Source organism: Agelaius phoeniceus, chromosome 3, assembly GCF_051311805.1.
Source record: "Agelaius phoeniceus isolate bAgePho1 chromosome 3, bAgePho1.hap1, whole genome shotgun sequence".
NCBI lineage: Eukaryota > Metazoa > Chordata > Aves > Passeriformes > Icteridae > Agelaius > Agelaius phoeniceus.
Window position 1 is genome coordinate 33,584,969 of NC_135267.1, and position 26,743 is coordinate 33,611,711.

Below are 26,743 nucleotides of genomic sequence, written 5' to 3' on the forward strand. Positions count from 1 at the left end.
CCTTTGAAGGCACAGATCACCAACCTCTCTCTGCTATTATGTTTCCGATTCAGCTGACAACATGGACAGCTCTGAACTAGTGGAACACACATGTGAGATTCACATTCTCTGAACTTGAGAGAAACAGTGAGAGAAGCAGAGAAGAGAATGACCAAAACAATCCTTATCTTATTTGCTGCACTTGTGTTTGTGCACAAGTGGAATGCATTATAGAAGATTGTTTACCTGAAGGGAATTGGTATTCAGATTCTGGTGTGAGTATTTTGTTTTCTTGACCAATCTCTGCAAGCTGCGTCCTGATGGCCAGTCAGGAGACAGTCACGAGATTTTGTTGAGTTCTTGTTCAGTTTTAGTTTAGATGTAGTGTCATGTAGTGTAATATAGTACAGAATAATACAGTATAGTAAAGTAATTAATTAGCCTTCTGATATCATGGAGTCCTGCTCATCATTCTTCCTGCCTGTCGGGCAAAATTTTACAATGCACACAGGTAGCTCATGAAAGGCCCAGACTGAGATTTCTGGGAAATGCGAAGTTTAATTCTTATGCAGCAGTATTGTTTACATTTTGTGAGTTGAAAAATTACATCTTTCACAGCTATGCCAGCCAATCAACACTACCTACCAGCGTAAGTTTATCAGCAGATCAGAAAGAACTGCAAAAATTCCCCCAATGGTTTTTTGCTAAGAATCTTTCTATTGATTTGAATACATGATATATGGAATAGTCACTTCACTAAATACTAAGGACCACAGAAATTTCATAGAAAGTATTTGAATACCTAATACTGTTCACCATTAAACCATGTCCTCAAGTGCCATATTCACACTTTTTTGAGCTCTTCCAGGGATGATGACTCTACCACTTCCCTGGGCATTCTTTCCCAATACTTTATAACCCTTTCCATGAAAACATTTTTCTTAATATCCAGCTTAAACTGGTGTAACTTAAAGTTATTTCCTCTCACCTCTTCTCCTGGTGTAACTTAAAGGTTATTTCCTCTCACCTGTCCCATCTCCTGCCTGGGAGAAGAGACTGACCCCCACCTGGCACAACCTCCTTTCAGGTAGCTGTAGACACTGATAAGACACCGCCACCCCTCCCCAGCCTCCTTTTCTGCAGATTGAACAACCCTGGCTCCCTCAGCTGCTGCTTATAACAGCTGTAACTCCATGCCCATCACCATCTCCATCACCCTTCTTTGGACACACTCCAGCACCTCAAAGCCTTCATTGCAGCGAGGAGCCCAGAACTGAACACAAGGTTTGAGGTGCAGACTACAGCAGAAGCAATGCGCAGTATAAATCATAAAAATAATTATTTTAAGTTCTAAGACACAAGACTGAAAATAACTTGAAGAGTTCTGAGAATGAGATGAGGAAAGAATAAATTACATACTTGGATATTTCCAATGCATACAATAAACACAAAGTTCAGCAACAATGAAAGTATTGAGGACAAATGTTCCAAAAGTACACAGTGCTACTCCTTAAATCATTTGCAGCATGTTATGAGGACCAAATGCCAAGTCCTATACACTACTAATATGTCAAATACCTAACCTAATGTAAAATCTTATAAGAACTTTCCTTTCCTTTGAAATACTAGTATTAATAGGAAAATATTTTCACCTAAAATATATTCTATGAATACCTAAAATTGCTTTATACAGCAATATACCTCAATGAGGCAAAAGTTATCATGCCAGCTGTAAAATTACTGCTCTTTCATTTGCACTATACCTGCCCATGACCAGAAGGGAAGAAATAATCTGCACATGATAAAACCTCTCGCTGTGCAGGACTTAGTAAAGTATTAAGTGTTGCAAGAAAAGCTCATAAGTTCGGTCAGGTAACTAAAAAAGTTTTTAAGCAAATGTAGAGAACCTAGTGCTGAATTAAGTTATAATGAGCTGAGCCTAGGGCACTTCTTGGGGATTGAGGAACCAGCTGAGAAGAAATGATGGCCTGAGGCACAGCTAAAGGCCAATAACCTCCAAACATTTGTGAATACACTAGAAATTGTCCTCCATTTCTATTGTTAATGTTATTCACTGGAGAAAGAAAAGCATATTCAAAGTTGAAACATATGCAAACATTTCCAAAATACATAGCATATACCAAATAAACTTATCAAAATCAGAAAACCTAAATTATTAAAGATCTGTTGGCTATCAACTGATGAGAACCACTCTTCTACATCAATTTTGTATCAGGATTTAATTAGTTGAGCAAGGTGTAAAACTATCACAGAAGTAACAGTTAAAAAACCCCCACATTATACCAAATACTTGAAGAGCAAGAGACAGGACGATCAAAATTATAATTGTGTGCATTGAATTTTTAATTTTAACTAAGTGTGTCTGCCACTTCTTTTGTTACTCTTTGCCCAAGTATTACTTGAAATGGAAATAAACTGAATAGTCCATCCCCCTTATCCTTGGAATAACTTTTCTTGAGTCTCATCCAGTGCTATTATTGAGTAATGAACTCAAAACCTCACTGGGAACTGACAGCTGACATGTCCCAAAGCTGTGGTTCCAAGTGATTTTGTGCAGGCCATTACAGGCCATTTTGAAAGAGTTGGTCACTCCATTCAGTGCCAGGGACTTCTGTGGTGGGTGTCAGCCTTGGCTAACAGACTCCCACCCAGACACCTGCTCTCCCCAGGAAAGACAGGGGGAGAAACCAGGAAGAATAGGAATGAGATTGTTTATGTGCCAATGAGATTGTCTGTGCCAAGCTACAGACAGAGAGGTCACTAACTAAGTAATTTTCTGGGCAAAACAGACTTGACTTGGGTGAACGAATTAGTTCATTGGCAGTTAAACAAGTACCTTCTCTCCCCCACTTTCCAGGCTGAACTTCAACCAGACTCCTCTGATCCTTTCAAGTGGGGCAGGGGGATGTGGGGCAGTGGTGGCAATGGGTGTTTTCTCTCTGATGCTCTCTGCATCTCACTCTGTTCCTCTGCTTCAGCACAGGGCCTTCATGGGAAAATGACTCACCTGTGTCCTGAAGTGGATTCACTGGAACCAGCCGTGTCTGGCACAGGCAACCCCTGGCCTCTTCTCAGACGCCACTCCTGCAGCTCTCCTGCCACCCAAGCCTTGCCACCTGCACTCAGTACTGCCTTCTAACCCTTTCAGCCTCAAGAACTTGTTTCAGTACGATTTCTACTGAAATTCAGTCACAAAAATTAAATTTGCTGTATAATTACCACTCGTACACTTAACCTCAGAAGAAACAGCCCAATAGAAACTAAGACAGAAGAAACAGCCCAATAGAAACTAAGACATGAAAGTAACTCAAATTTTAATTTGAATTGTTTGAATGATCAGAAAGGACACAGCTGATTTCCAATAATGAATATTGAAAAATCATGTTTATGAAGCATCATGTTCAGTACACTGAACTGTGCATGTACAAAGAGTCCCATTAGAAGCAATTAAGGCCTAAAGAATTTTGTTTTACTTTGCGTCTCTTCAGGGATTTAAAGATAGTTCCAGAGCATCTATAGATTCAAATTAACAAAAATATGGCAGTTTCTTTAGTAAACTAATCTGATTTGATCATACAATTTAGAAGAGGGATATGATATTCAGAAAATGTACACAGCTTTCATTCACCTCCATTTCCTACCAATATCTTTACATTCTACCTACAAAAGTCTTCAACTTGACTATCAATGCTCATACTCAACAGGGGGGAGAAAGGAAAAGGGATGATATCAGAACAATGTTACAAAAAGTGGTAAAAATTACAACTGATATTTGACAGAAAAATTACCTGATTATCATATCTAAGAGACTGTGTTCCAACCAAAAATCTTATTGCATCTGTTTCTGCTGTCTGAGGTGTTAAAGCTCGTGCCTAGGGAAGAAGAAAGCCATTAGAAAAGTACAATTAATAAAATCAATTAAGTTCAGCAAAAAATTTGAAACATATATCAATTGTCATGACATTCTTTCAAATGGCAGACTTTCTTGCCCTTTATGCCCATTTTGCTTAATACATTTTTTGTGCAATTTCTCGTACTTGTGAGGATTGAGGAACACAGGTGCTAAATACATTACCTGATCTTCATTATAACAGGGATAACATTAAATGCAGCGTCTCTCCCAAACTAATTTTCCTTTATCATCTGAAAAAACTCCATAGAACAGTGGGCAATTTTTAACTATTGTTAAAAAACAATACGATATCCAAGGAAGAAGCTGTTTTTACAAGAGTTTACACACCACTCAGGTTGAACATGCCAATGTAAAAATTAATTTTTTTCTCACCATTAACCACCATGTTTAGAAGCAAATTAAAAACCAAGCCACCTCTTTTCTGCTGAAGCCCATTAGAGATAAGATGGGAGATGTAATTTGAAGATGGGAGAATGATGAATGATGGGAGAAGTAATTTGTTATCTATCTTTAAAACTTTTATCATAATGTTATTTCTTTGTTGTATTATGTTAATGGCATTGCTAGAGTCTCTGCCTTGCTTCTTCAACTTATACCAACGACAGTCTTGAAAGAAGCAAAACAAAGCAGTTAAGGGCCATGGGAGACACTGATAAACAAAGCACAGCTTGAACTAAAACCACAATCACTAGTTTGCACTAGTCAGTAGCAGAGACTCTTAGACAAATTTGAGTAAATGGCAGGTAAACTAATACTCAAAGGCATTTTTATCAACTATATATTGTGAGGAATATCTGCTATTTCTCCATTCAAAAGATACCCTTAATAATATTGTTCAATATGAGTTTTTTTTAATCTAAAAATAAATCTCTGCGATTCGTATCCTATTTGGCACAAAATAGCTCCGATCTCTCCAGACACTAAGGCAAATATTTCAAGCAAATACTGATGAAGGATTCAGGTAACTGCTGAATGGCCCTTCTTACTGCCATCCTGTCATGCAGCTTGTTACCTTCAGACTCAGAAACACTTCAATATCATTCTATTTGAAACTTGTTTTCAAATTGATATTAAAAAGATGCCTAAAAGCTTGGAAGGGAATATCTGGAATATATTAGATCCCAATACCCAAACGTAGAGCAATTTAATTCTAGAAAAGCAACTTAAAGATATTTGACTTTTCTTAGATAAAGCAAAGCCATGCAAGGCATTGTCCAGCAGTAGCAATAGGGAAAAAAACTAATTTTTAGGAATAATCTCTGGACTTGTATAGAGCAGATATTTCTTTCCTGGTATCTGAAATGTCTAAATTAAACAGTGTAATATTTTGTGTAAGACAGAGCATAAAAAGTTTAAAAATGCAACAAGATTATAAGTAACAAGCTATTAGCCCATACCTACATTTATAATATCTATATAGTGGAAAAAAAAAAAGAACTAGAGAATATAATGAGTAGTTTGTGTTCAAAATACTCAAATGCAGATCAAAGATCAGTGTGAATCCATCCAATTTGCTTTACTTATTTATGTAGCACTCATCTACAACAAGCCCAGAGTGTTCCTGATTGATAGACACAACTTAAGTCCACCAAGATGATTGCAGAAAAGCTTTTGTATTTAACAGAATTTACATTTGCAGATCTTTGCAAACATTTCTTTTCATTTAAAATACCTGCTTTGAATTATTTTGAAAAAAACACTAGAAATGAGCCAACAGCTATGTATCTCCTTAAGTCAAAGAAGCTTCTATTGTTTCTATACATCAAAGAGAAATAGAGACCTCCAGGACCTTTAATGAAATAAAGAAATAAAAGAAGTTTCCAGCCCTTTCAAAGCTTTTCAAGTAGGTCTGGTGAAGCTGCTTTCAAAAATGCATAAAGTTGGAGACAAACTTTATGCCCAAAATCAACTTATGTAAATACATAGTAACATTTATGTCATTAGCTTCTCTAGCTTTTCCTTAAAATAATTTTTCATTTTGCAGAAAGAAAAAAAAAAAGGCATGAGAAAAAATATTTAGACACATTTTACAAGAAGAAACACTATTGTTTATTCCCTGACAAAAAAACCCCAGCAACATCCATACATAGGATACAAAATTCAAACTCGCCAAGCCTTCATAAATTAGGAAGTCTGATTCATAATATCAATATCAGCACAATTGACTTTCACTTGTCTCCTGCACAAAGATATGTGTAATTTTGTCTACTCTGAGAGAAAAAGAAGTTCTTTCAACAGATGAAGACACCAAGTAATCTTTGTAATGAACAATACAGCTGAATCCAGAGTGCTGTCAAGATCAAGCAAAGTGCCTTAACTTTGTCATCTTGTCAGAGCAGGTTGCAAATAGAACCTTTCATAAAGCATCCTACCTTGACTGCAGCTCATAGATAGACAAATAATAATTTCCACTGGTTTGGATTAATCAATATTCATTTTACTACATTTTTTGCTTATTTTCTAAGTCTTTGTGCACCCACAGAACACAGAATATAAGCCCAAAAAGAGTTTACTACCAAGCTTATGTGGAAAGGGACTTTTCACAAGGGCACATAGTGATAGGACAAGGGAGAATGGCCTTAAGCTGAAGGAAGGCAGGTTTAGATGGGATATTAAAAAATTAATTCTTTACTGTGAGAGTGGTAAGGCACTGAAGAGGTTGCCTAGAGAGGTTGTGGACTCCCCATCCCTGGAGTTCAAGACCCAGCTGGATGGAGCTCTGAATAACCTGGTCTAGTGGAATAACCTGGTCAAGTGGAGGGATTGGAACTGGAGGATCTTTAAGGTCTGTTCCAACCCAAACCATTTTAGGATTCTACCCAAGGTATTAGACTATTACTTAGTAAAAAAACTAGCACAAAGCTTGGAAAATAACCAGAATACACATCTGAGAGACACAAGCAGCAAGTTAACAAGTAATCCTTACAACACGCTCTCAACATCCCACCTAACTGACAGTGCTAGACAATGCAACAATCTGTGCAATTACATAATTTCCTTTTTAAAGAAGGCCTAACTGTAGGAAAAAAATATTTGCAAGAAAAGTTTAAAACATTGCAAACCACTAAGAACTTTTTGGCTGCATGTCTAGATTTCATGTTTATCAACAGCCCTATGAGGAAGTGTGCATAGTTCAAAACAAGCAGTTTTACAAAACAGGACAACAACTGAACTGCAAATGCACTACAGTAAATGCACATGCAAAGGACATTTAGAACACAAGCATGACAGAAAGTAGGATCAAGATAAAGCAAAAGAAAAAACAATCATTGTAGAAGAATGCAGGTAAAACTAACTGGAGACTGGGCATCATGTCTTTGCCTACACTATGCTCAGTGTGATGCTGGGCAAAGATCACCTTCTACCTTGCCCTTGATAATTTAGGCCACCTGCAGAAAAATAAAAACCTTGGACAAAAAGAAATAGAGTCTATTGTACTTGACAAGAACAAGAGATGATCCCGAAGAACACAATGGCAAACCTCGAAAGGGTGAAGAAGGTTGGTTTAAACCAAGAGCACTATGGAACTGCAATGCATGGATTCTCTACACTTGGTTAATAATTTCTTCTGAAAAACTTTCACTCCTCAACGTCTTTTGAAATACCAGCCAAATGCACAAAGTTGTGGTGTGGTTTTTTTGTTTGTTTTGTTAATTTGACTGTTACTATTTAGGGCATTAATAAACAAACAAAAAAGTATTTGCTCAACACATGTTGTTGTGCTGATGCATTGCACTGGTTTGGTATTAACAAACAAGAAAACAAACAGACCCCAACATTTGAATATTTGTATTATATTTAATACAAACAAAAAATATTCTTCAAACCAGGCATCATTTGAAATTCATACAATCAATCTGTACTAACAAACCATGAACTTACAATGCAAAATGTAAGGATACAGTATTGGCTTGAAATCCCTAAATCTGAATTTAAAGTTATTTGACCATCTGCTTATGCTGAAAACCAGGACTAGTGTACTGCTACTTGGGGTGAGGAGCTGGATTTGCTGATGCCTCATTCTGGAGGCAGAATACAAGTTCCCTGCTCCCCTAGACAAGCTCCAGGCTGCTAATGTCATGAATGTTATTTTTGCCTTCTGGCACAATTTCAATTTCCAAGAAGTAGACTTTGATTTTTACTTCGGTAAGACAGCCATGTTTCTCCCACCACAGTAGGAGACTCTCTCAGTGACTCTAATAAGCTGCAGTGACTATCAGTGAAAAGGTTGGCAGCACACATGCCCAGGTGACCTTCAATGCTCTCAGACAGCTGTTTTCCCCAAGTCTTTCACAGCACAAGAATTCCCACCACCAATGTATTTAGTGCATTGACCCTATCACAAAGATTGACAGATTCTATAAACCCTTACAGCAACGAATGCAATCTGCACACAGACCTGCATAGCACAATCATCCTCAGAAAACTCATTCATTTCTCATGAAGGTAACAATCATCCTGTAAAAATTCCTTCAAGTTCACCTGCCTGTATCTTTATATTGTCATTATTCTGTACCACACCTAACACTAGGAAGAGCCTACTAATTGCTTAAGGGTCCTAAAAAATACTTTCCAACTGTTTCACTTCATGCATTATGAAGATCTTTGGGGGATTAGTTAAGAGAGCTTTGCCATTTATCTACCTTTGTTCCTCTAGTAACACTTTAAACCACAAAGGCTTAAAATATACAGGATTGGCACTCATGAGGCAAGTAGTCTTAGAGAAGAAAGAGAACTAACACAAAAAGCTAGGAATTTAGTAAGACATTATTAGGCAGTTTCTTAAACTGATTCAATTTTCAAAGTAAATCTTCCAAAGACGTTGCTAAAGCTGGACCAAAATTATTAAGCACATTCTGCTTAGGCTGCTCTCTCTGAACCCACAGGAGACCCCAAAGCTTCCCCCAGGGAAGTGAACACCACTGCCAATAGGAGCTATAGGCTCTGCACTCCCACACAGGAACAGAGCCAAGCCTGAAAGCCAGCACAGCTTTCCCTGGGCAGCTCACAAGCAACACACATTTTCCAGGGAAGAACCCTTTTACCACTTCTAGTAAATCTACACCTGGCTTTTACTCCATCACAGGTAAGTCAGCTGAGCTATTCTCAAAACATACTGATGACAATAGGTGTACACACATTGGTCACAGGTCTTCCACAATCTGTTTCAGTTGGTATTTTGCTTTAAGTTTCTTACTCTAAGAAAACACATTTGGCTTTAGGGAAATTAAGTTTCACCTTATTCTTGCAAGCAGGCAAGTCCTAAAAAATCAAGTGTCTGTTCAGATTCATAAAACCTGTTAAAAACTAACAGACAACACAAAATGGACCAAGTATCACTTACTCAAGAAGCACAACGACCACAAGGCAGAACACTTACACTATCAAAGCATCAGCACACTTTTTTCAATCCTGCTTCAGCCAGACCCTAGCTCAGGGTAGTGCTGGAGCTGCCCATGGGCAGTATGGCCCTGTGCTCAGCCAGGCAGTTTTCTGTGGTCCTTGCCTCCTGCTCATTGTCCTTTTTCCTCACATGTCTATGTACTTTTGACATGCAACATGCAGTAGGAGTCTCCAGCATGCTGAAATTCAGTTCAGTGTTGTGGTATCCCCAAACCCATTAAATGTGCCAAAGACATGCTCCAAAATGATCACTCTCTGGCATAACTCATGTTCCTCTTCCCTCATCTCATGATGCTGGCTGGCTTCTGCATGCTTTTAAACAAGCAAGATGTAGGCTTGAGCCAAATGCCTATCCCAGAAAGCACCTCTCCCCACTGCTCATTTCCAGGGCTATAAATGTTATCCAGTCAACCTTAGAGTAAGGCAAACACAATATTTTGAGATGTTCAGTGGTGCTTTCATATCTGCTCAAAACATCACTGTTTAAAACCTCAAGAAAAACATGGGGGAAAATTGTGACTCCCTGAAAATGAAAGCCAATTCAACATGGGGCAGACATACCATGTATTTCAGGTTAGAGAATATAGCCCAAAAAGAGGTCAGATTAGAGAATATAGCCGAAAAAGAGCCCAGGTCAACTCTACACAGAACAAGAACAACATAATTTCACTGACAAAATACAGCTCTCAGCAATATTCCTGGAACCTCACTCATCAATTGAGGATATTGATTCTTTCTACCAATATTCCTTTTAGAAGAACCACGTTGGTATTGAAATGTTCTGCAGCTGCTGCTGTTGCTTTGTATTCACCATCATGAGCCACAGTCCCATCACTCAGTACCTTAATTCAAGCAGTATCTCACTGCTATTTTCATTCACCACCCACTATAATCTTCTCATTTCCACTGCAGTCGGACACACAGAATAACTATGGTGAGATTGTCTTTTTAAAAGTCACCAAAAGTGCCACTCACACATAATTTTCATGTCTGTACAATGTTCATATCCATATTCTGTACATGGAAATGAACAAAAACCATGGAGAATTAATTTTAAGTTAGTAGATGGATAGTGCCTAGGAGGAATCAGCTTTATGTTCCTATAAACATGGCTACATTAGATCACATGAAAAGCACATTTACACAACTACACTTTCTCCATCAGTGGCCAAAGAAGGACTTCTACTGACTGCTGGAGCCCAAACATGAGGTGCAAAGCAAAAATTTTTAAAACTTTTGCTGAAGTGATGCTTTCAGACAAATAGGAGTAATTGTGATGATACAGCTAACCACTATTATCTAGCAACACAGAAGAAAAGATGTTTGAAAAAAAATAATCATCTTTCTTATTAGACCTTGAGATGGAAGTTGGAAAAACCAGATGAGTTTTAAGTTTAAGTTTTTATATTGGTGACTCCATTTTCAAAAAGCACAAAGATGTGATTTGTTTTAAAGACACACTGGGAGTTAATGGAGATCAGCAACACAGCCTTCATCTCTACACTCCCTGACTTATGCATAAATATCTCTCCTTACCCTCTCCCTAAGTGATCTGTATTAACAGTAATTTCCTTTTATTACAGCCACTTTATTCATCCTTTTGCTTTATCCTCCTGCCAGACAACTCCAAGTTACATACTTCACAGGAGAGAAGTGTGTAGCAGAGATATAGTATGGCAGGGGGCAGGATATACAGACAGCACACACTAGCTTGCCTAAATTTCTGGAAGATGGATTATATATGACTTACTAGAAATGAACTATGAACGTTATTAAGTACAGGATATATATTCTCATCTGCAAAAAAGTTTTCAGTAAAAGTTTCCTTAATTTTTAAGTACAAGTTACAGCCATCTCAAGCCAATCACAAAATACGGTCATACAAAAGAGCACACTATCAGACTTCAGTAGATTCAACATTTAGTGCAGGTGAACATTACATAGGAGCTCCTATACAAGGGGAAAACCAAACAAATACAAAATTTGAACATTACATAGGAGCTCCTATACAAGGGGAAAACCAAACAAATACAAAATTTGCTAATGAAATCTATTGGTATGGTCGGGACTACAGAGCACACTACTCGGCACGCAGGACATTTGTTACAAAGAACCTTTGTACATTACTTTTCACGAACACTTTAGCAAAGGTACCAAAAGCAAAAAAAAAACTCCACATGAAGATATTTCTATTGCTACAACTACTGGAGAATTAATTACTTTGTTAGGAGGTGCTGGTTTTCTTCTGCAGGCATTAGTGCTATAATGGCTAGTGATGATGAGCCAGCCGCAACACATCACAGCTGAGTAAAGCCCTTAGGCAGAGGAGGAATGAATTAGGGTCCCTCTCACTCTGCTTTCCCAGAACTTACAGAAACCTCATTAAACCCAACACCTGTGCTCCTCCAAGAAGAGGATCAATAAGTTTCTGAGTTAGACAGTTCCACTTCTTTACAGCCATAAAATACTGATGCGATGGACAGATTTGTCGCATGGGACAAATGCACATACACGGACCTCACAGGGAGGTCCCACAAAGTTCACGCAGATTTATGGTAGGGTGCAACGAACTAAAATTCCTAACTTACTGGAAACAGTTTCATGCTCTCTCCTCAGAAAAGCAATTTTTTTTTTTTTTTTCTGACAAGGCAGAATTAAGGATTTCTTTGACAGTACTCTGGTACTACTCCAGCGCCAGACAAAGCCTTTTCCAGAGCGGAGCCGGGAGCGGTGCCCGGGGAGGAGTCCCCCGGGCAGGAGCCCCCCGGGCACGGCGGGCAGATGGAGCCCGGCGGGCCCCGCTCCCGCCCTGCAAACAGCGCCCTTCGGGGCGGGGAACGACTCCCGGCCGCTGACCGGGCGCCCTTAAACGCCCGAATGCGGTTGCCAAAAGCCACCACAACCCGGAGGTGCCCGCGGTGCCCCGGTCCCGGCTCCGGGAAAGAGGGAGGACGCCGGTCTCCCCTGGGCGGGCTCTCCTCTGCCTCACTACACACACCCAACCCCGCGGCCAGCACCTTTTCGAAGAGAGGACCGGCACCTGCCGACCTTCCCTTGGCCTCCACTCTCGCTCACCTGGAACTCCAGCCCGTAAATCACCGGCGCGTCGTCCTCCATCGCGACCCCCCCAGCCCAGCCAGGCAGCCGCCGTCGCGTCCGATGCTTTCTGACCCTCGGCGCGGCCCGTCGTTGGCCGCTTCCGGGAGCTGCGCGCGCGCAGCCCCGCCCGGCCCGGCCCGGCCCGAGCGCAGGCGCAGTGCGGGAGGAGCAGCGCCGGACGCGGCGTAGGCAGCGCGGAGGTGGCGGGACGGGACGGGACGGGATGGGAGGGGAGAGAACGGAGCGGGACGGAGCGGAGCGATCGCGCGACCTGAGGGTCATTCGGGTGGGCGGGTGCTCACTGGAGCTGTGCCTGGAGGGGGCCGTGGGGGAGGCCGGGCCCACCCCCACCGCGGGGTGTCCGGGCCGGCGCTGCCCCCGCCGGGCGCTGCCCCCGCCGGGCGCTGCCCCTGCCTAGCGCTGCCCCGGCTGAGCCCGGCCGTGCTCGACAGCTGCACTGCTGACAGCCGGGAGCCCGCGCTGCGCTTTGCTGAAACCGGACCTAGCGGGTCCTTACGACCAGGAAAGCAAATGTTGAGTCGCTAGAATGGCTTGTCCGGGGATGTTGGGGAAGTCCCCCACCTGGAGGAGTTTAAGGGCAGGTTGGATGGGGCTCTGAGCAATCTGGTCCAGTGGAAGGTGTCCCTGCCCATGGTGGGGGGTTTGGAATCAGATGATCTTGTAAGGTCTCCTTCCAAACCAAACCATTCTCTGATACCATTCTATGATACTGTTTCATGTGTGTTTAGTGGGAGGCATTTGGTTTTCAATCTCAATAGTTTTACGACTTGTAGAAAAGATAAAGAGAAAATATTTTCAGAATTGATTCTGTGATTAGACATTTAATGAAAAATGTCAAAGGGAAGATGTGAAATAGTGAAATCACTATTTTTTAAAGGAAGAATTTTACTATGGTATATTTACTAAAATACTTTGGTATTTTACTTTTGTATGGTACTTAAGAGTTTTGCTATGGCACCTGAGCAATATACAAACAATAAAACTAATTCTTGTTTTGGTGGGGGCTTCTCCTTTTTCAGTTACTATGGAGAATAATGAAAGCAATGCTAAGGATGCAAAGAGCGCCTCAGGTGAAGATGACAGCAGAGACATAGTTCAGCAGAAAACTCAGGAAGAAATTCTCTTTCATGAGGAAACCATTGACCTTGGTGGAGATGAATTTGAGTCTGAAGGGAATGAAACTGTATCAGAGGACTCAAATAATTTTGTAGATAAACTTAATGAGCAAATGATGGAGAGCGTCATTATTTCAGATTCCCCAAACAATAGTGAAGATGACACAGGTGAACTTGGTTGTCTTCAGGAGATAGTAGACCAAATAGAAGCTAAAGATAATCAAAGAACACAGACAGAAGTGGATAAAGAAGAGTTTTTAAGTAATGAGAGTGAAACTGAGCATGAAGAAACTCCTAAAGACATTTCTGAGATTGGAACAGATGATCAGGCATCTTTAAAGGAAGACTCGATTCAGGAAGCAGTGAAGGAGGAACCAAAGCTGGGAAACAATGTTCCTGTTGAAACAAAACCAAATAATGTTGATGAAAGCACATCTGAGGACCAGATGTTGTCACCCAGTACTACCAAACCATCGTCTGAGGCTGAGCCCATTCCTGTGTGCACCATCTTCAGCCAGGCAAACAATGCTAGCTCCCAGCCACAGTTGTTCCTACCTGATGGTTTTGAGCCTCAGATGGTGAAATCTCCCAGTTTTAGTAGTATCATAGAGACTCCCGTGAAGTATAATCCACAGGTGGTTCAGCCAAGTCCCAGTCTAAGCAAGTTCTTTGGTGACACTGTTAACACCAATACTTTAGCTTCCGATTTTTTTGATTCATTCACGACATCCAATTTTATTTCTGTTAGTAATCCCAATGCAAGCTCTTCAGTTCCAGAACAAATGTCCTCTATTTCTAATGGTGGAGATGGTTCTTCATCTAACCCTGCTTTCCCTGTGCAAAATGGAAGACCTGAAACAGGTGGTCCCCCATCATCTCTAGAAATAAGTCAATCCCCCAAGCCATTCTCACAAATCCAAGCTGTGTTTGCTGGGAGTGATGACCCATTTGCCACAGCCTTAAATATGAGTGAACTAGATAGAAGAAATGATGCTTGGATTCCTAGTGAGGAGACAAGAAATGTTCTCATTTCAGTTGCCACACAACAATACAGCACTGTGTTCATAGACAAGGAGAATCTCACCATGCCTGGATTGAAATTCGATAATATCCAGGTAAGAGTCTATTACTGTGTCTTCCTCTGTGATTATATTTTAGAAATACTGTAGATCTGTCCAATAATCTGTATATCATAGTACTTCATATTGTTGCTGATGGTCACCTTGTGTGTATTACTTCAACCCTAATTAGAAAATGCAGTGTCACTGCTGCCTTGTAGGAGGAGGCTAAGACCAGATCTCGTTTATTCAGAGTGACATTTGTTTGCTGCATTGAAAACCAGTGTTGACAGCTTCCATAGAAGCCAAAGCTGTTTGTATTTTTAAGTACTTTATTTCTGGTCCTCTGAGTTAGTAAGATAATAGTCACATTTGGAATATATACACACCCTCTAAGCTGTGCTACAGTCTAAGCAGACAGCTTTGTTTGTGGAATTCCCTGTTGTGATTGAGTGGGAAATTATTTCACTCGTGTTCACAGAGGTCTCAATAATGTTAACATTGGCTGAAATGGCATCATTTCTATCTTCCCCAAGTGATGGAAAGGTATAACCTCTAAGAAAGATTGAGTACTGCAGCAAGCTGCTGGCAAGGGATAACCCCAAAATTAAAAGACTAGAGGAGATCACAAAGCAAACAACATAGTAGTGAAAAGTAATTTTTGTCATCTATCAATTTCTAACAGGTGAGAAGGCATAAAGCATTTTTTTTCAGAATTAGGGAAATTTTACTTACATGTATTCTCATGTAAGTACAGAATTTCTCATGAAGTAGTTTTATCCTGGCTGCTCAGCCAGGCTTACTATCTTGATGTTTTGGTTTTTTTCTTGAAACAGGCTAATCCTACTCTTTGATATCTATGCCTCTGGATAATAGAATTGTTGTGTAGATAGATGGTGTTGAGAGTTTGGATGCTTTAATCCTTAATTATGCATAACAAAGACCATCAGTCAATAGTCAAATACAAGCAGAGAGCAGTCTGCACTAACTTCCCAATCTGCAGGAGCTATCAGAAGAGTTTCTGGAGTGAATCAGGTCCAGACTTCTAGAGGAATTGTCTGAAAAATCTTGGGTTTCTGTCACAAGCTATAAATACCATGCCACACTGCTGCTGCTTCTTGGGTTTGCTTTATCTTAAAACATTAGTTTGTTATCACAGAGCCAAATAATTAGCATGAAAGAAAACACTATAACAGGAAGCTATTCCTCCTCCAGTTGTACCCAAAATATCCCTTAGACTTTGATGAGTTATTCCAGTGTGTACTCTTTCTCTCCTGACAGCTAATCAGTTAGACAGATGGAGTGATCCCTTCTGCAGTCTCCAAGGATGATGGTTTCCTTTTTGCAAGCTTCCTTTTTTACAATAGTTCTCTTTTACCTTCCTCAGTGCAGTCAGGGATTAAAGGCTTGTTTCTGCTGATGAGCCCCTAAATCTGGGCATGTGCAAATATGCAGATCTACCATTTAGTACATAATTGAAGGGAAGATGTTTGACAATGTCCATGTAATGTAAAGACCTGATGTAAAATCATCAATGGCATTAAAGGAAATCCTGATGTTTTCTTCATTGTCTATAATTTATAAGAGTTTCATAGACATGTCCACAGGGAAAAGCTCTGAAGTGCTTATGTTTAGAAAACTTTCCTCACTTTCAGTTACTGCTTTTCAGTGGCCTGAGTTCATGCCTTGACTAATTTGACATCCCCTGGTTTGGTATCATTGTTCCATAGTATTGCAAATTGTGTATTTAACTTTGTAATTGTAGAGTGCTTGAAATGTCAACTGAAACATTGTGGGAGGTATAGTTTCAATGTTAAAGTAGCTTCCAACAAGGGTCATTACAGCTTTGGTATGAATAGTTTGCTAATGCTGAATGTTGATGCAAGATGTTAAAGCAAGCTACATGTAGTGGACAGTTAAGTTGGTTGAAAAATGCATTTTCAGTGAGTGAATTCTAAGTGTGCTTCAGGGAAGGACTGAAATTTCACATTATATGTATTGACAAGCTTGGAACTTTATTTTTTGCCCTGCTTGCTCAGGAAGTATATTGTAAGACAAGTCTTATGTCAATAAATCACACCGAGAAAAATACTGAATTACTTATTTCAGCTGCATGCTACTTTTTGACAATCATTTAAAAAACATTGTGTTTTAAACTTATCTTGGGTTGTGGTAAAGATGGTAAAGGTTATCTGTAGCAGCAATGTCCAAGTGTCAGAACAAATCTGAGTGCTGCTTTTTATGCTCTTTCCATTATGCCTTTTTTTCATGAGTTGCTCTCTTCTGTCATTGTCCTTTGTTTCATTACATTCATTTTTACTGTTTCCTACACCAAAGGACTGTTGGATCCAAAGTACTGTTGGGGGGATTTAAACAATCTTCTGTATTTATGTAATTTTGCACATGCTGTCTTTTCTTAATTCTTTGGACTCTTCTGTCAGGCAGATCTGTTGTTTATTCATAGGGTAAGTGACATCATTAGAGGTAAAAAATTTCCATGTAGTGAAACAGTAGTTCTCATTTCTTAAGAAGCTAGACAGAAAACACAAATCTATTTCCCAGCATTGTCCATGGAGAAAGTTGAAACTCTTAATGTCAATTGTGTTTTTCATTGCTAAACGCTGTTGTTATTATATGCAGTTCACTCTCTTTTTAGGCAAACAGCTATTGAGCTCAGAGTTTCTCTGACTGATGCTGCAGCTAGTTCTTTTGAAATTTATAACACTTGTTGAAGGGTTGCTGTTTACTTTGGCTTATGATCTCTCAAAGTTTATTTTCTGTGGATATTTAAGGCTAACTTACTATGTGCATGTTTATTTTTGATCAATAGATTGTACCTTTCAATGTTAACGTACATTACAAAAACCTGTAAAACTTTCTGGTTTTTAGAAGATCTTTGAGGAATATTTAGTAAGATCTGTGAATGAAAATAGTATAAAAAGGAAATAAATCTGAATGTGTCAATGCTGACTGAAACCTATACATAGAAGAAAATATAGCAAATTATGTGGAGTACATGTAGAAGTTTTCATTCCAATGCTGTATATACACATGCAGTTATATTTATTACACATGTAACATACTGGAAAATTTGTATTTCTCTAGAGGAAAGAACTCTTTTGCTCAGTTTTAATTCTACATTTTATTTTGCTGAAATAATGTTTTAAATAGTCTTGTTATCTGTTTTCTTTTTCTGTTGCATGAACACCAAGGGAGATGCAGTAAAAGACCTAATGCTTCGCTTCTTGGGGGAGCAGGCTGCAGTGAAGAGACAAGTTTTAAATGCCAACTCAGTAGAGCAGTCATTTGTAGGCTTAAAACAGCTAATTGTAAGTAACAATCATCATATAATATATATTTAATATTGTGTTTCTCTCAAGATAATTGGGAGCTACCGACTGAGGAAAAACTGGGGGAAAAAACTGTGTTAGTCTATTCCTGACCCTTCAGTAGTACTAACCAAACTACAATAGTCTTTAATGGGAATGACACTGGGGTTTAACTATTTGGGTTGAAATCACATAGTAAACATTTTTTTATGTGCATAAGTTACAAAAAATTATTTTAAGTGACTGTGAGTTTTTATGTAATACAAATGGTTGCGAAACAGATTTTAATCATGTTTTTGTTTACATGTGTATGTACTTACATTTTCACCTTTGTGTTTTACAAAAAGACATAGAAGTTGTAAATGGCAAGCCAAACTGGTATGATAATTTCAACTACCTGGTTTTTTACTTCAGTGTAGAAAACTAAAGCAAATTACTTCCAGAGGAAAGCTTAACCTAATCCTTTCATTAACATAAATATTTCTGTTCTGAAAACAGTTGTGTCTAGCAGCCTTGTAACCCTTGCCTTGTTCCTTTAACCATTGTGTTCCTGTGCAGAATTCGTTACTATTACATACATGACTGAGCCTTCTTTAATCTGATGACGTAACAAGATGTTTTGGATTTACTTTATTTTTGAAAAAATGGATGAAAAATTGCTGAGGAAAAGTAGTGAAAAATTATCAGGACATGCTGTATTTAGTATTTAACATCCTTTAATTTAATCGTGTGACTTTACATGTAAAGCTCCAAAAGAGATTATTTTTTTTGTCATGTTAGGAATAGTCTAGGAGATCTCAACAAGCACTGTTAAAGGAATTCAGAGGAAATTTTAGAAACTAAACATGAAAAGACAGATTGATCTCCACCTTAGACACATGTTTTTCTGTCTATCTCAATGTTTTGCTTGACTTGAGAGAGGAAAAAATTCTTATGCAAAAGTCTTGTACCCATCAGTGTCTTAAGTAGGAAAAAGCTTTTTTTCCCACACTTGTTTTGCATCTTCAGAAGAGAATTTTTGATGTGTGGGAAATACCTTTCTATTTAGCCTGGTAGTGGTGTCTGTGCAAGATGTTCTTCTATGGTGCAGACCATCTTGTACCTTAAATTACAATGCTGGTGCTGCTGATACTGTTTTTGCTTTGAGCCTGCTCTTAAGCATCAGAAGAGTTGTGTTAAAGCTTTTAGGCCCAAGGCAGTGAAGCTAGGAGGCAGTCTGCAGCTGTAGGATATTTTGTTACTTACGGTATTTACGGTTACTTACGTTACTTACAGTTTTTTTTAAAAAAAAAAACCTTGCCTTATTTAGAATGGTGGGGTTTTTTATAAAATAGAAACCATTCGGGTAGAAGTTAGAATGTTCTTTGGTTTTCAAGGCTTTCAGTCATTAGCTGTTAGTTGGTTTTGAGTATGCAAAATAACTTTCTCAGTTTCATTTGTAGAACTCTTTTCTTTTTATGATGAGAATTAGTTGGTCTTTTTTTGCTCCCTTGCAAACATTGCATTTCTTCTTAAAGTCTAAATGTGGGAAATTTATTTCTGATTGACTAGAGTCTTGAAAGTTAAAGGGATTTCAGACTTTAAAACATTAAAATCCTATGCTAGATGATATTAACTAAAAAGATAATGCTTTTTACATACATAATAGGCCAGAATGACTTATAATAACTACTCTGTTACTACTCACTTTGTTTATGAGAGAATTTGTGACCTAATATGTTCAGCAAATAAATCTTTTAATGCAAAGGACAACTTACAGACAATATTTATCTTAAGATGTAGTTAAAAACTAGTGAATATTTGGAATATTGCTGTGCAGTTTCCATACAGTTAAGATTTTTCCTTAGCTGTTAATTTGGTATCCTTCTGTACCACACATGAACATGAGATTTCTTGTTACTCAGTTCAATCCCTTGCAGCAACTTAGAAGAGTGTATTTTGAATGCATTTGCAGTGCAGAAGAGAAATGCTTAGAATTAGGATAAATTTCACCTTCAGACTGATATCTGTTATTTAGGTGTTTACATGTGAGTTGTTGTCTGAACTCACAGTCAATAGAGACCTAGTAGTACAGTCCCTGATCACAAGCTAAATTTAGATGGGTTTCCATCTAAAAGTCCCAACAATTATCACATGCTCTAGGAAGACACCAGTGACATCTGAAACCAGAAGTGAATGTTTAGTCCTGTTATGAAGAAATTTGTTAGGATAAAATTCTCAGATGATCTTGGGTAAACTCCATTGTGTTATGGGGACAAAAAAAAAAAAAAAAAAAAGGAAAAAATAAAAACAGTATTCTAAGCCTGTCTACTTCAGAGGAAACTGCTTCATTAGTGTCTAGTTTTTTTTTTAATGCTATTTTTTTAATGTGGATGGAAAAATATGCTCACCAGTATACCAAATTTTCAAACCATGGGTTTTCAGATGCAATTCTGAAGCTTTTCTATTCTACCATATGATTAATTCTGTTAGCTTATTTGGCTGTTTTAATAAATACAAATATACTGCTTCTACTTTCAAAGGCTATATCAGAAGTTCATTCCTTTGGTTGTTAATCAAAGGCATTCCAATCAGTCCTCCTTCAAAATCTTTCTTCTAATCAAAGCTAAAGTTGTTTACAATCATTTAAGTGTTTTGGTCTTATGTTGCTTTTTAAGTAATTTTTTTTCCTTAATATTTGCTTCTTCTTCCCTCCTACTTTGTATGAGCAGACAGCCATGGCACTTCCACTTCTCAGATTTTCTTTTTAAAGGAAAAAATAACCCTTCTCTAATCATCTTGTCCTGGATGCCTTCATAATCCTCTTTGGAGCTCTTCTCAGACTCTCTCCCAATTGAAGCTAACATCTTTTTGTTATCATTGCTCAGAACTCAGCACAGTACATTGTAAATGACACCACTTGCCTTGTGTTTTACCTTTTCTATTGTTCTGATACTGTAAATCATCTGGTCCCTGTTTAGTGATGTGGTCCTTACATATTGACAGTACCACCTCCTAGGTTACATCTACAAATGAAGATACCACCTCTTTTCACCAGGGCTACAGAGGAATACCTTATATTGGACTGTTTCCAGTGTGCATTCTCGAGTAGTACCTTCTCACATTCCTGTAAAAATTCCAGTAAAAAAACATTTAAGTAAAAGCACTTCTGCTTCTGTGAGTAAGATGCAGTTAGTGCTTGCAGCAAAGAAAGTTGGAGACTGATGTCCTTTGGGGAGGATCGTAATGCAGTCTGCAAAAGCTTCCTCAAGTACAACTAATTGTCCAAAAACAAAATTTATCAAGAAGTTGATAAGCTGAACTTCCAAAGGTGCACCTTTTCTGATGAGATCACCAACAGTAGCATCATGTCTAAGAAGAATAGTTTTTCACCAGGAACTGAGCTCAAGTTGTTAAACTTGGTTAACAAAATTGTTCAGCATCAATTTGGTCAATTAGATTATTTGAATGAGATTTTTGCCAGTAAGCCAAAGATGGTTTATTGAACAACTGTTCTTTCCCATTTTCAGTTTCTTCTCTGGGATGGGCTGCAGTGAATTGGAAATGCTCTACTGATAGCAAAACAATATGGAGGTGGTGTAGGTGAATTAATTTTACAGCGTTAGGGCTTTAAAGAGATAAGGGGCTGCTGAAGCAGTTCTATACTATAATTCTATAATAATTTGTGAATAGAGTTATATATCTGTACTGGATAAGTTTTTATATGTTTTAACTGAAAACAAAATCTGGGTTTTCAATTTCTAAAAAGTTTTAGCAATCTGGCATAGGAATATGCATTTACTCTAGAGCAAATAAATGTAAGCAAGATCTTCTCACCACAGTGTTGCTTTGTTTTACAGCAGCAAAAACAAGGTGTAAGCTGCAATTATGTTCTTGTTATTCCATATTTTAGACTGGTTTTTTACCCTCATTTGAACAAATAGTACAGTCTTGCTTACCAGAGGCCTTTCTGATGTTTTCAGTTGTAAGATGTCTACAGCCAGAGAAAAATGCAGTCTTTCAGAGTTGTCATACTTAGAAAAAGTATCTTGTGTATCTTGCAGTGGCTGTATCTTGCCATTGTAAATAAGTAATGTTTCCTCTAAATATGGAATAATACCCTCAAGCTGCTAGACCAAAAAAGGGTTACTAGCTACATTTTCTTAACTGATGTGTAGATGCTCTACCAATGTAATTTACAGAGGAGAAGCATGTCATAGCTAGTGGAGGAGGACATTTTAATCACTTTAATGGTGTTACAATGTCGAGTTAATGACTCCCTTTGAGTCTATTTTATAAAAGTCATATATTGTTACTTTTTGCACATGAGTAATGTTGTGCTTTTGCAGATATTTTTAAATATAACAAACCTGGATACAGTGGTATAACATACATATTCACTTTAATAAGTTATAAATTATCCTTAAAATAGGGGAGGGGATTGTTCTTTTGTTTCTAAATCAGTGAGCAATTTCCTACATTTTTATAGCTGATTTGAGAGAAGGTGGTAGAGGTACAAACTGTAAATGTGTGCTTTTGGGAAGAGGTTGCATTTCTGTACTAAGGAGCAGCTATTTATTGGATAAAATTTCAGTGGTTTTCCTGAGAGACTGAATGATGTTATAAATTGTCTTTGTGTATCAGAGGAGTTCCCTTTTCATCACTGAACACATTTTCTGTAGATTTCCAGTCTGCGTGCCTCTCTTTGCTTCACAGAAGAGTTACATTTGAAATCTGTTTTACTATGCAGTTTCCCTGTCTGTATGTAAACCTCCCCCAGGATTTCTGGGGTTTTTTGAAGAACAGAGAAGTTCTGCAAGGACTGATGCAGTGTCTGTTGGGTGGCTGATCTGCTTGGCCTAGCTTTGATGTATGTACAGCAGTTGGTACTGAAATGGTTTGGATTTTTAATTTTTGGTTAGATATTTATATATATAATACGGATTATATATCTAATATAATATATATATATAATATTATATATATATAATATTATATATATAAAATATATATATAATACAGATTTTTTTTTTAATCCTTTCACTAGTTAAACATCTAGTCTAATAGTGTTTAAAAAGTACAGAAATCATGCTGGCTGGTGGCTTTCATTAGAAGAACAGCAGCTCCATACTTTTGGGGGGAGTGGAAAGATGATACTAAGATTGTCTGGAGAGTAGTTCTCTTCTTTCAGGCTGCTGCTGTGTTAGTGAACTATTTAGCAATAATATTTGGCTGATGGTATTATTTTTTCTTAGAGAAATTAGTGCTTTCACACAATTACAGCTGGACAACCATATCCTGATCATCACAGAACAATCATTTTTGTCTTTGAGAATGTTCTTCAGTATTTTTTATGCTGTATCTGAAGCTGTAGTGTCTGTATTTGCTTTGGGTCTCTACTTAAAACTTACAAACAAAATTTAGATGTAAGGAACCTGGATTTTAAGAACTGTGCAGTTGTAGACCATAGGAAGCACAAAAGTGACCTGTAAAGTTTTGAGGGATGTTTGAAACAGATAAAGATTTCTGGTGGACTGGCAACTCTTAAGTCTGGTACAATTTGCCTAAGACAATAATTTGTCCAGTTAATGTCAAATTAGAGTTGTACTGCCAGCAGTCTTCTATTAAGCTTCCAGAGAGAATTATGCTTCATGACCAGCAGCCAGCTCTCATTTTGAAATAATTTCAAATATTCATCTTCAAGCAAAGACTGTTTTCACAATAATTGTCAGACTTGCTTCTCTTGGCTGTCTTGTTCGATAAAGTATTTTTTTGTCCATGCCTGAAATAGAATTTAAAAGATTGTAGCAACTGAGTTGGTCATAAGTGATATTTTTTGATCCTAACTCTCATTTGGGAAGACAAGTTGAGCAGTTCTAGTTTAGCAGTTTTTTAGTTTTTGTGTTTGCTCCTGTTCTAAGGATAATAAGAATTGTAGTTTGTCTCTCCAGAAGAGGAATGAATTTCAGGTAATCTATGTCAGTATCTTTCAGCTTTTCTAAGTTGATACAGGTAGATGTTGAAGGATATAATAATGCATTATCAATTCCTGCTCTTCCATAAGAAGTAGATGGCTCAGAGTGTGCCATGCTGTTTCATGGTCTTGCTGTCAGCCAACTTTTACATTTCCAATGAAACTCAACTTTATCTGGCATCTGACAATGCAGAGAGGAGATGAGGTGGTTAGTGTGTGGTGATCTCTGTAGGGGCCTGTTTGCAGCCTGTGTGGCTGCAAAATGGAGGCCAGAAAATAGGAAAACTTTTCAGTTGTTGCTGCTGGTTTTTCAGTGTGACTGTTTGCTGTATTTCTAAAACAGTGGAGAGAAAATAATAAAATACTAGTTCAAGATTAGTATCTGGACTTTGCAAGCACCAATACAAATGAATTTTATTCCTTCACATTTCATCAGACAGCATGATTATTTTATATTACAGTTATATTTTTTATGTATTAAGAAACTATTTGAAAAAAAATACTACTTTCAGGAATAGCATATATTTACTTTACAATGACCTGCTGGATACATGTCTCTTTAAAAACTCCTCTGTATAATAGAAAAGTATAATAGTTAAAACCTGTGAAGCATTAATCTATGTTTTAAGTTTTTTGTTTGTTGCATCAGACTATACAAGGCAGAAACATTGGGATATTTCTGTTGAAAAACTGATTAACAGTGTGAGACTACAGTTCGATTTGTCTAACTAGGAATGTCTTTGTTCTATGATTAAAAAAAAATTAAGAGTATTTTGAAATTAGTAATTCAGTGGAAATTCAAATGTTTGTGTTTTGTAAGTGTAACAGTTGTTATTGTTCTGAAATTACAATTTTTGCATTGTATTCTTCCTTGTTCTTTGTTTTTGATTAATAGGAATTTTCTATCCTGGACAATACTAAAAGTTTTTCTGCATTAAGTGAACTGTACTAGGGGTTATAATCTGAGATACTGAAGTCAGTGAGATGAGAATGGGCATTGAATACTTTATGACTGTAGAGTACCTTCAATATTATTGATAATGCCTGGCTGGTAATTTTTTCTCCTTTTTTTAGGAGAAAACAAAGTTGGGAATATTATAGTATATTCATTTATATAATCAAACATGATATAGCTTTAAGTTTAGAATTCCATATGGTATTGTATATTCTTTTGTTTTAGTGACCTGGTGATGTTAATACTTGATTTCCCTTTTTGCCTAATTAGACATGCAGCTTTGACAAATGACATTCTGCTTCTCACCAGCCAGCTCTCCTGACCTTGTCATTATTACTGATGGGTACATGTTGCTGCTGCAGGCAAAATCAGCAGTTGTGCATTTTAGGGACTTGATGATTTTGCTACTTATTCTTTTCTTCTTCCCAGAGCAGTAAAAACTGGAGGGCAGCAGTTGACTTGTGTGGGCGGCTTCTAACTGCACATGGTCAAGGCTATAAAAAAAGTGGACTGCCTGCTAGCCATACAACTGATTCTTTACAGGTATGTTTAAATATGCTCTTGTCACTTTTTTATCAACAATATTCATAGTGGCATTTTTTTTAACAGGATCAAACTCCTTTTCCCAATTGTAACATAGAAACTGAGGTTATTTAAGTATTTTAGCAAGACATTTTTTCTGTTTGCTTATGTAAAGTAGGCCTTCATTTAAAACAAACTTACTTTTTTAAGGAAAATCCAATATTGATTCTACGTTTTTAAAGATTTTTACACTAGTAAAATGGAATATGTTTTGCTGTTTTGAAAGACTCATTCCTCTAAAGTTCATGGAACTATCTAGATTGTGAACTTTGTAGTAAGATTCTGCATGTTAGAAATGTGTTCATGTGTTCATTTATTAATCCCAATTAATAAAATATTGCAAGTGATTCATATGTTACCAGATGAGAACTCATGTTTTTGACCCTAGTGATTTTAAAGCTCATTGTTTTTCACCAAAAGATTTTAAGGATACCGTAAAGTTGGAAAAGCAGTTAAAATACCAGATTCATAATTGGTACATACTAACTCATTTCAAAGAGAGATGTTCCAGTTTTGAGGCAGACTAGTTTTTAAACTTCATCTTCAAAATCTTGAATAAACCTTGTTTATCTCTACAAACGATTAAACATCGGTCCTCTGAGCTTTGTTTTAATGATTTGATGAAAAGTACTGTGTAAAAGAGCAGGTAAGTATAAATCCTGATTCTTTTCAGTAACAGAGAAACTCTTTACTCAGCTTTTATCAGAAAAAATTGAAAAGTTGAAATTGTATTGGATGTGGCTTTTGATAGAAGCTAATAACAGACCTTGTCTTTCCCTTTTTTTATATGTATCAATTTTTAGCTGTGGTTTGTGAGACTAGCACTGTTGGTAAAACTGGATCTGTTCCAAAATGCAGAAATGGAATTTGAACCATTTGGAAATTTGGACCAGCCTGATCTTTATTATGAATATTACCCCAACGTGTACCCTGGACGTAAAGGTAAAAGACTTGATTTATGAAATGCTTTTCTTTTATTCCCTTTTTAACAGTCATTATAAAATACTGGTTGGATTCAGGGGGTGTTTAAAGCTAAAGCATTGGAGAGCTATGGATTATGTTGGTTTTGGTTTGGTTTTTTTCCCCAGAAGAACATGATTGATTAGTAATTAAAGTATTGCTCATACTGTTAGCGTTCAGAAACCCATAATCACAAAATTGATTATATGTAGGTGCATTTATTGAAGAACTCTGGGTGTCAGGGGCTACCAACCCAAATCTGACTCTGCCATGGGTTTGGGATGAACGTGTTTTTATATTCTGTTGTTATATAATTTTCATGTTAATTATTTAACTTATATTGTTCTATTGTATA

General features: G+C 37.7%; 2 protein-coding genes across 5 annotated transcripts in view; one reads left to right on the forward strand and one right to left on the reverse strand.

The window, feature by feature from the left end:
* Positions 1-12,548, reverse strand: part of EIPR1 (EARP complex and GARP complex interacting protein 1) — a 74,074-nt gene extending 61,526 nt beyond the window's left edge. The window contains exons 1-2 of the mRNA XM_054628806.2: positions 12,392-12,548; positions 3,789-3,872 (exon numbers count right to left, since the gene is read on the reverse strand). Coding sequence (XP_054484781.1) covers positions 3,789-3,872; positions 12,392-12,433 — 126 coding nt within the window. The 5' untranslated portion in view covers positions 12,434-12,548. The remainder of the gene's footprint in view (positions 1-3,788; positions 3,873-12,391) is intronic.
* TRAPPC12 (trafficking protein particle complex subunit 12) overlaps positions 12,524-26,743 on the forward strand; it is a 49,102-nt gene continuing 34,882 nt past the window's right edge. The window contains exons 1-5 of one of the 4 annotated variants that reach the window (XM_054628802.2): positions 12,524-12,615; positions 13,456-14,666; positions 17,822-17,938; positions 25,276-25,389; positions 26,232-26,370. In XM_054628802.2, coding sequence (XP_054484777.2) covers positions 13,461-14,666; positions 17,822-17,938; positions 25,276-25,389; positions 26,232-26,370 — 1,576 coding nt within the window. In that variant the 5' untranslated portion in view covers positions 12,524-12,615; positions 13,456-13,460. Of the gene's footprint in view, positions 12,702-12,759; positions 12,949-13,455; positions 14,667-17,821; positions 17,939-25,275; positions 25,390-26,231; positions 26,371-26,743 lie in introns of those variants that run through there. The other 3 variants (XM_077175044.1, XM_077175042.1, XM_054628801.2) reach the window with 3 other exon arrangements.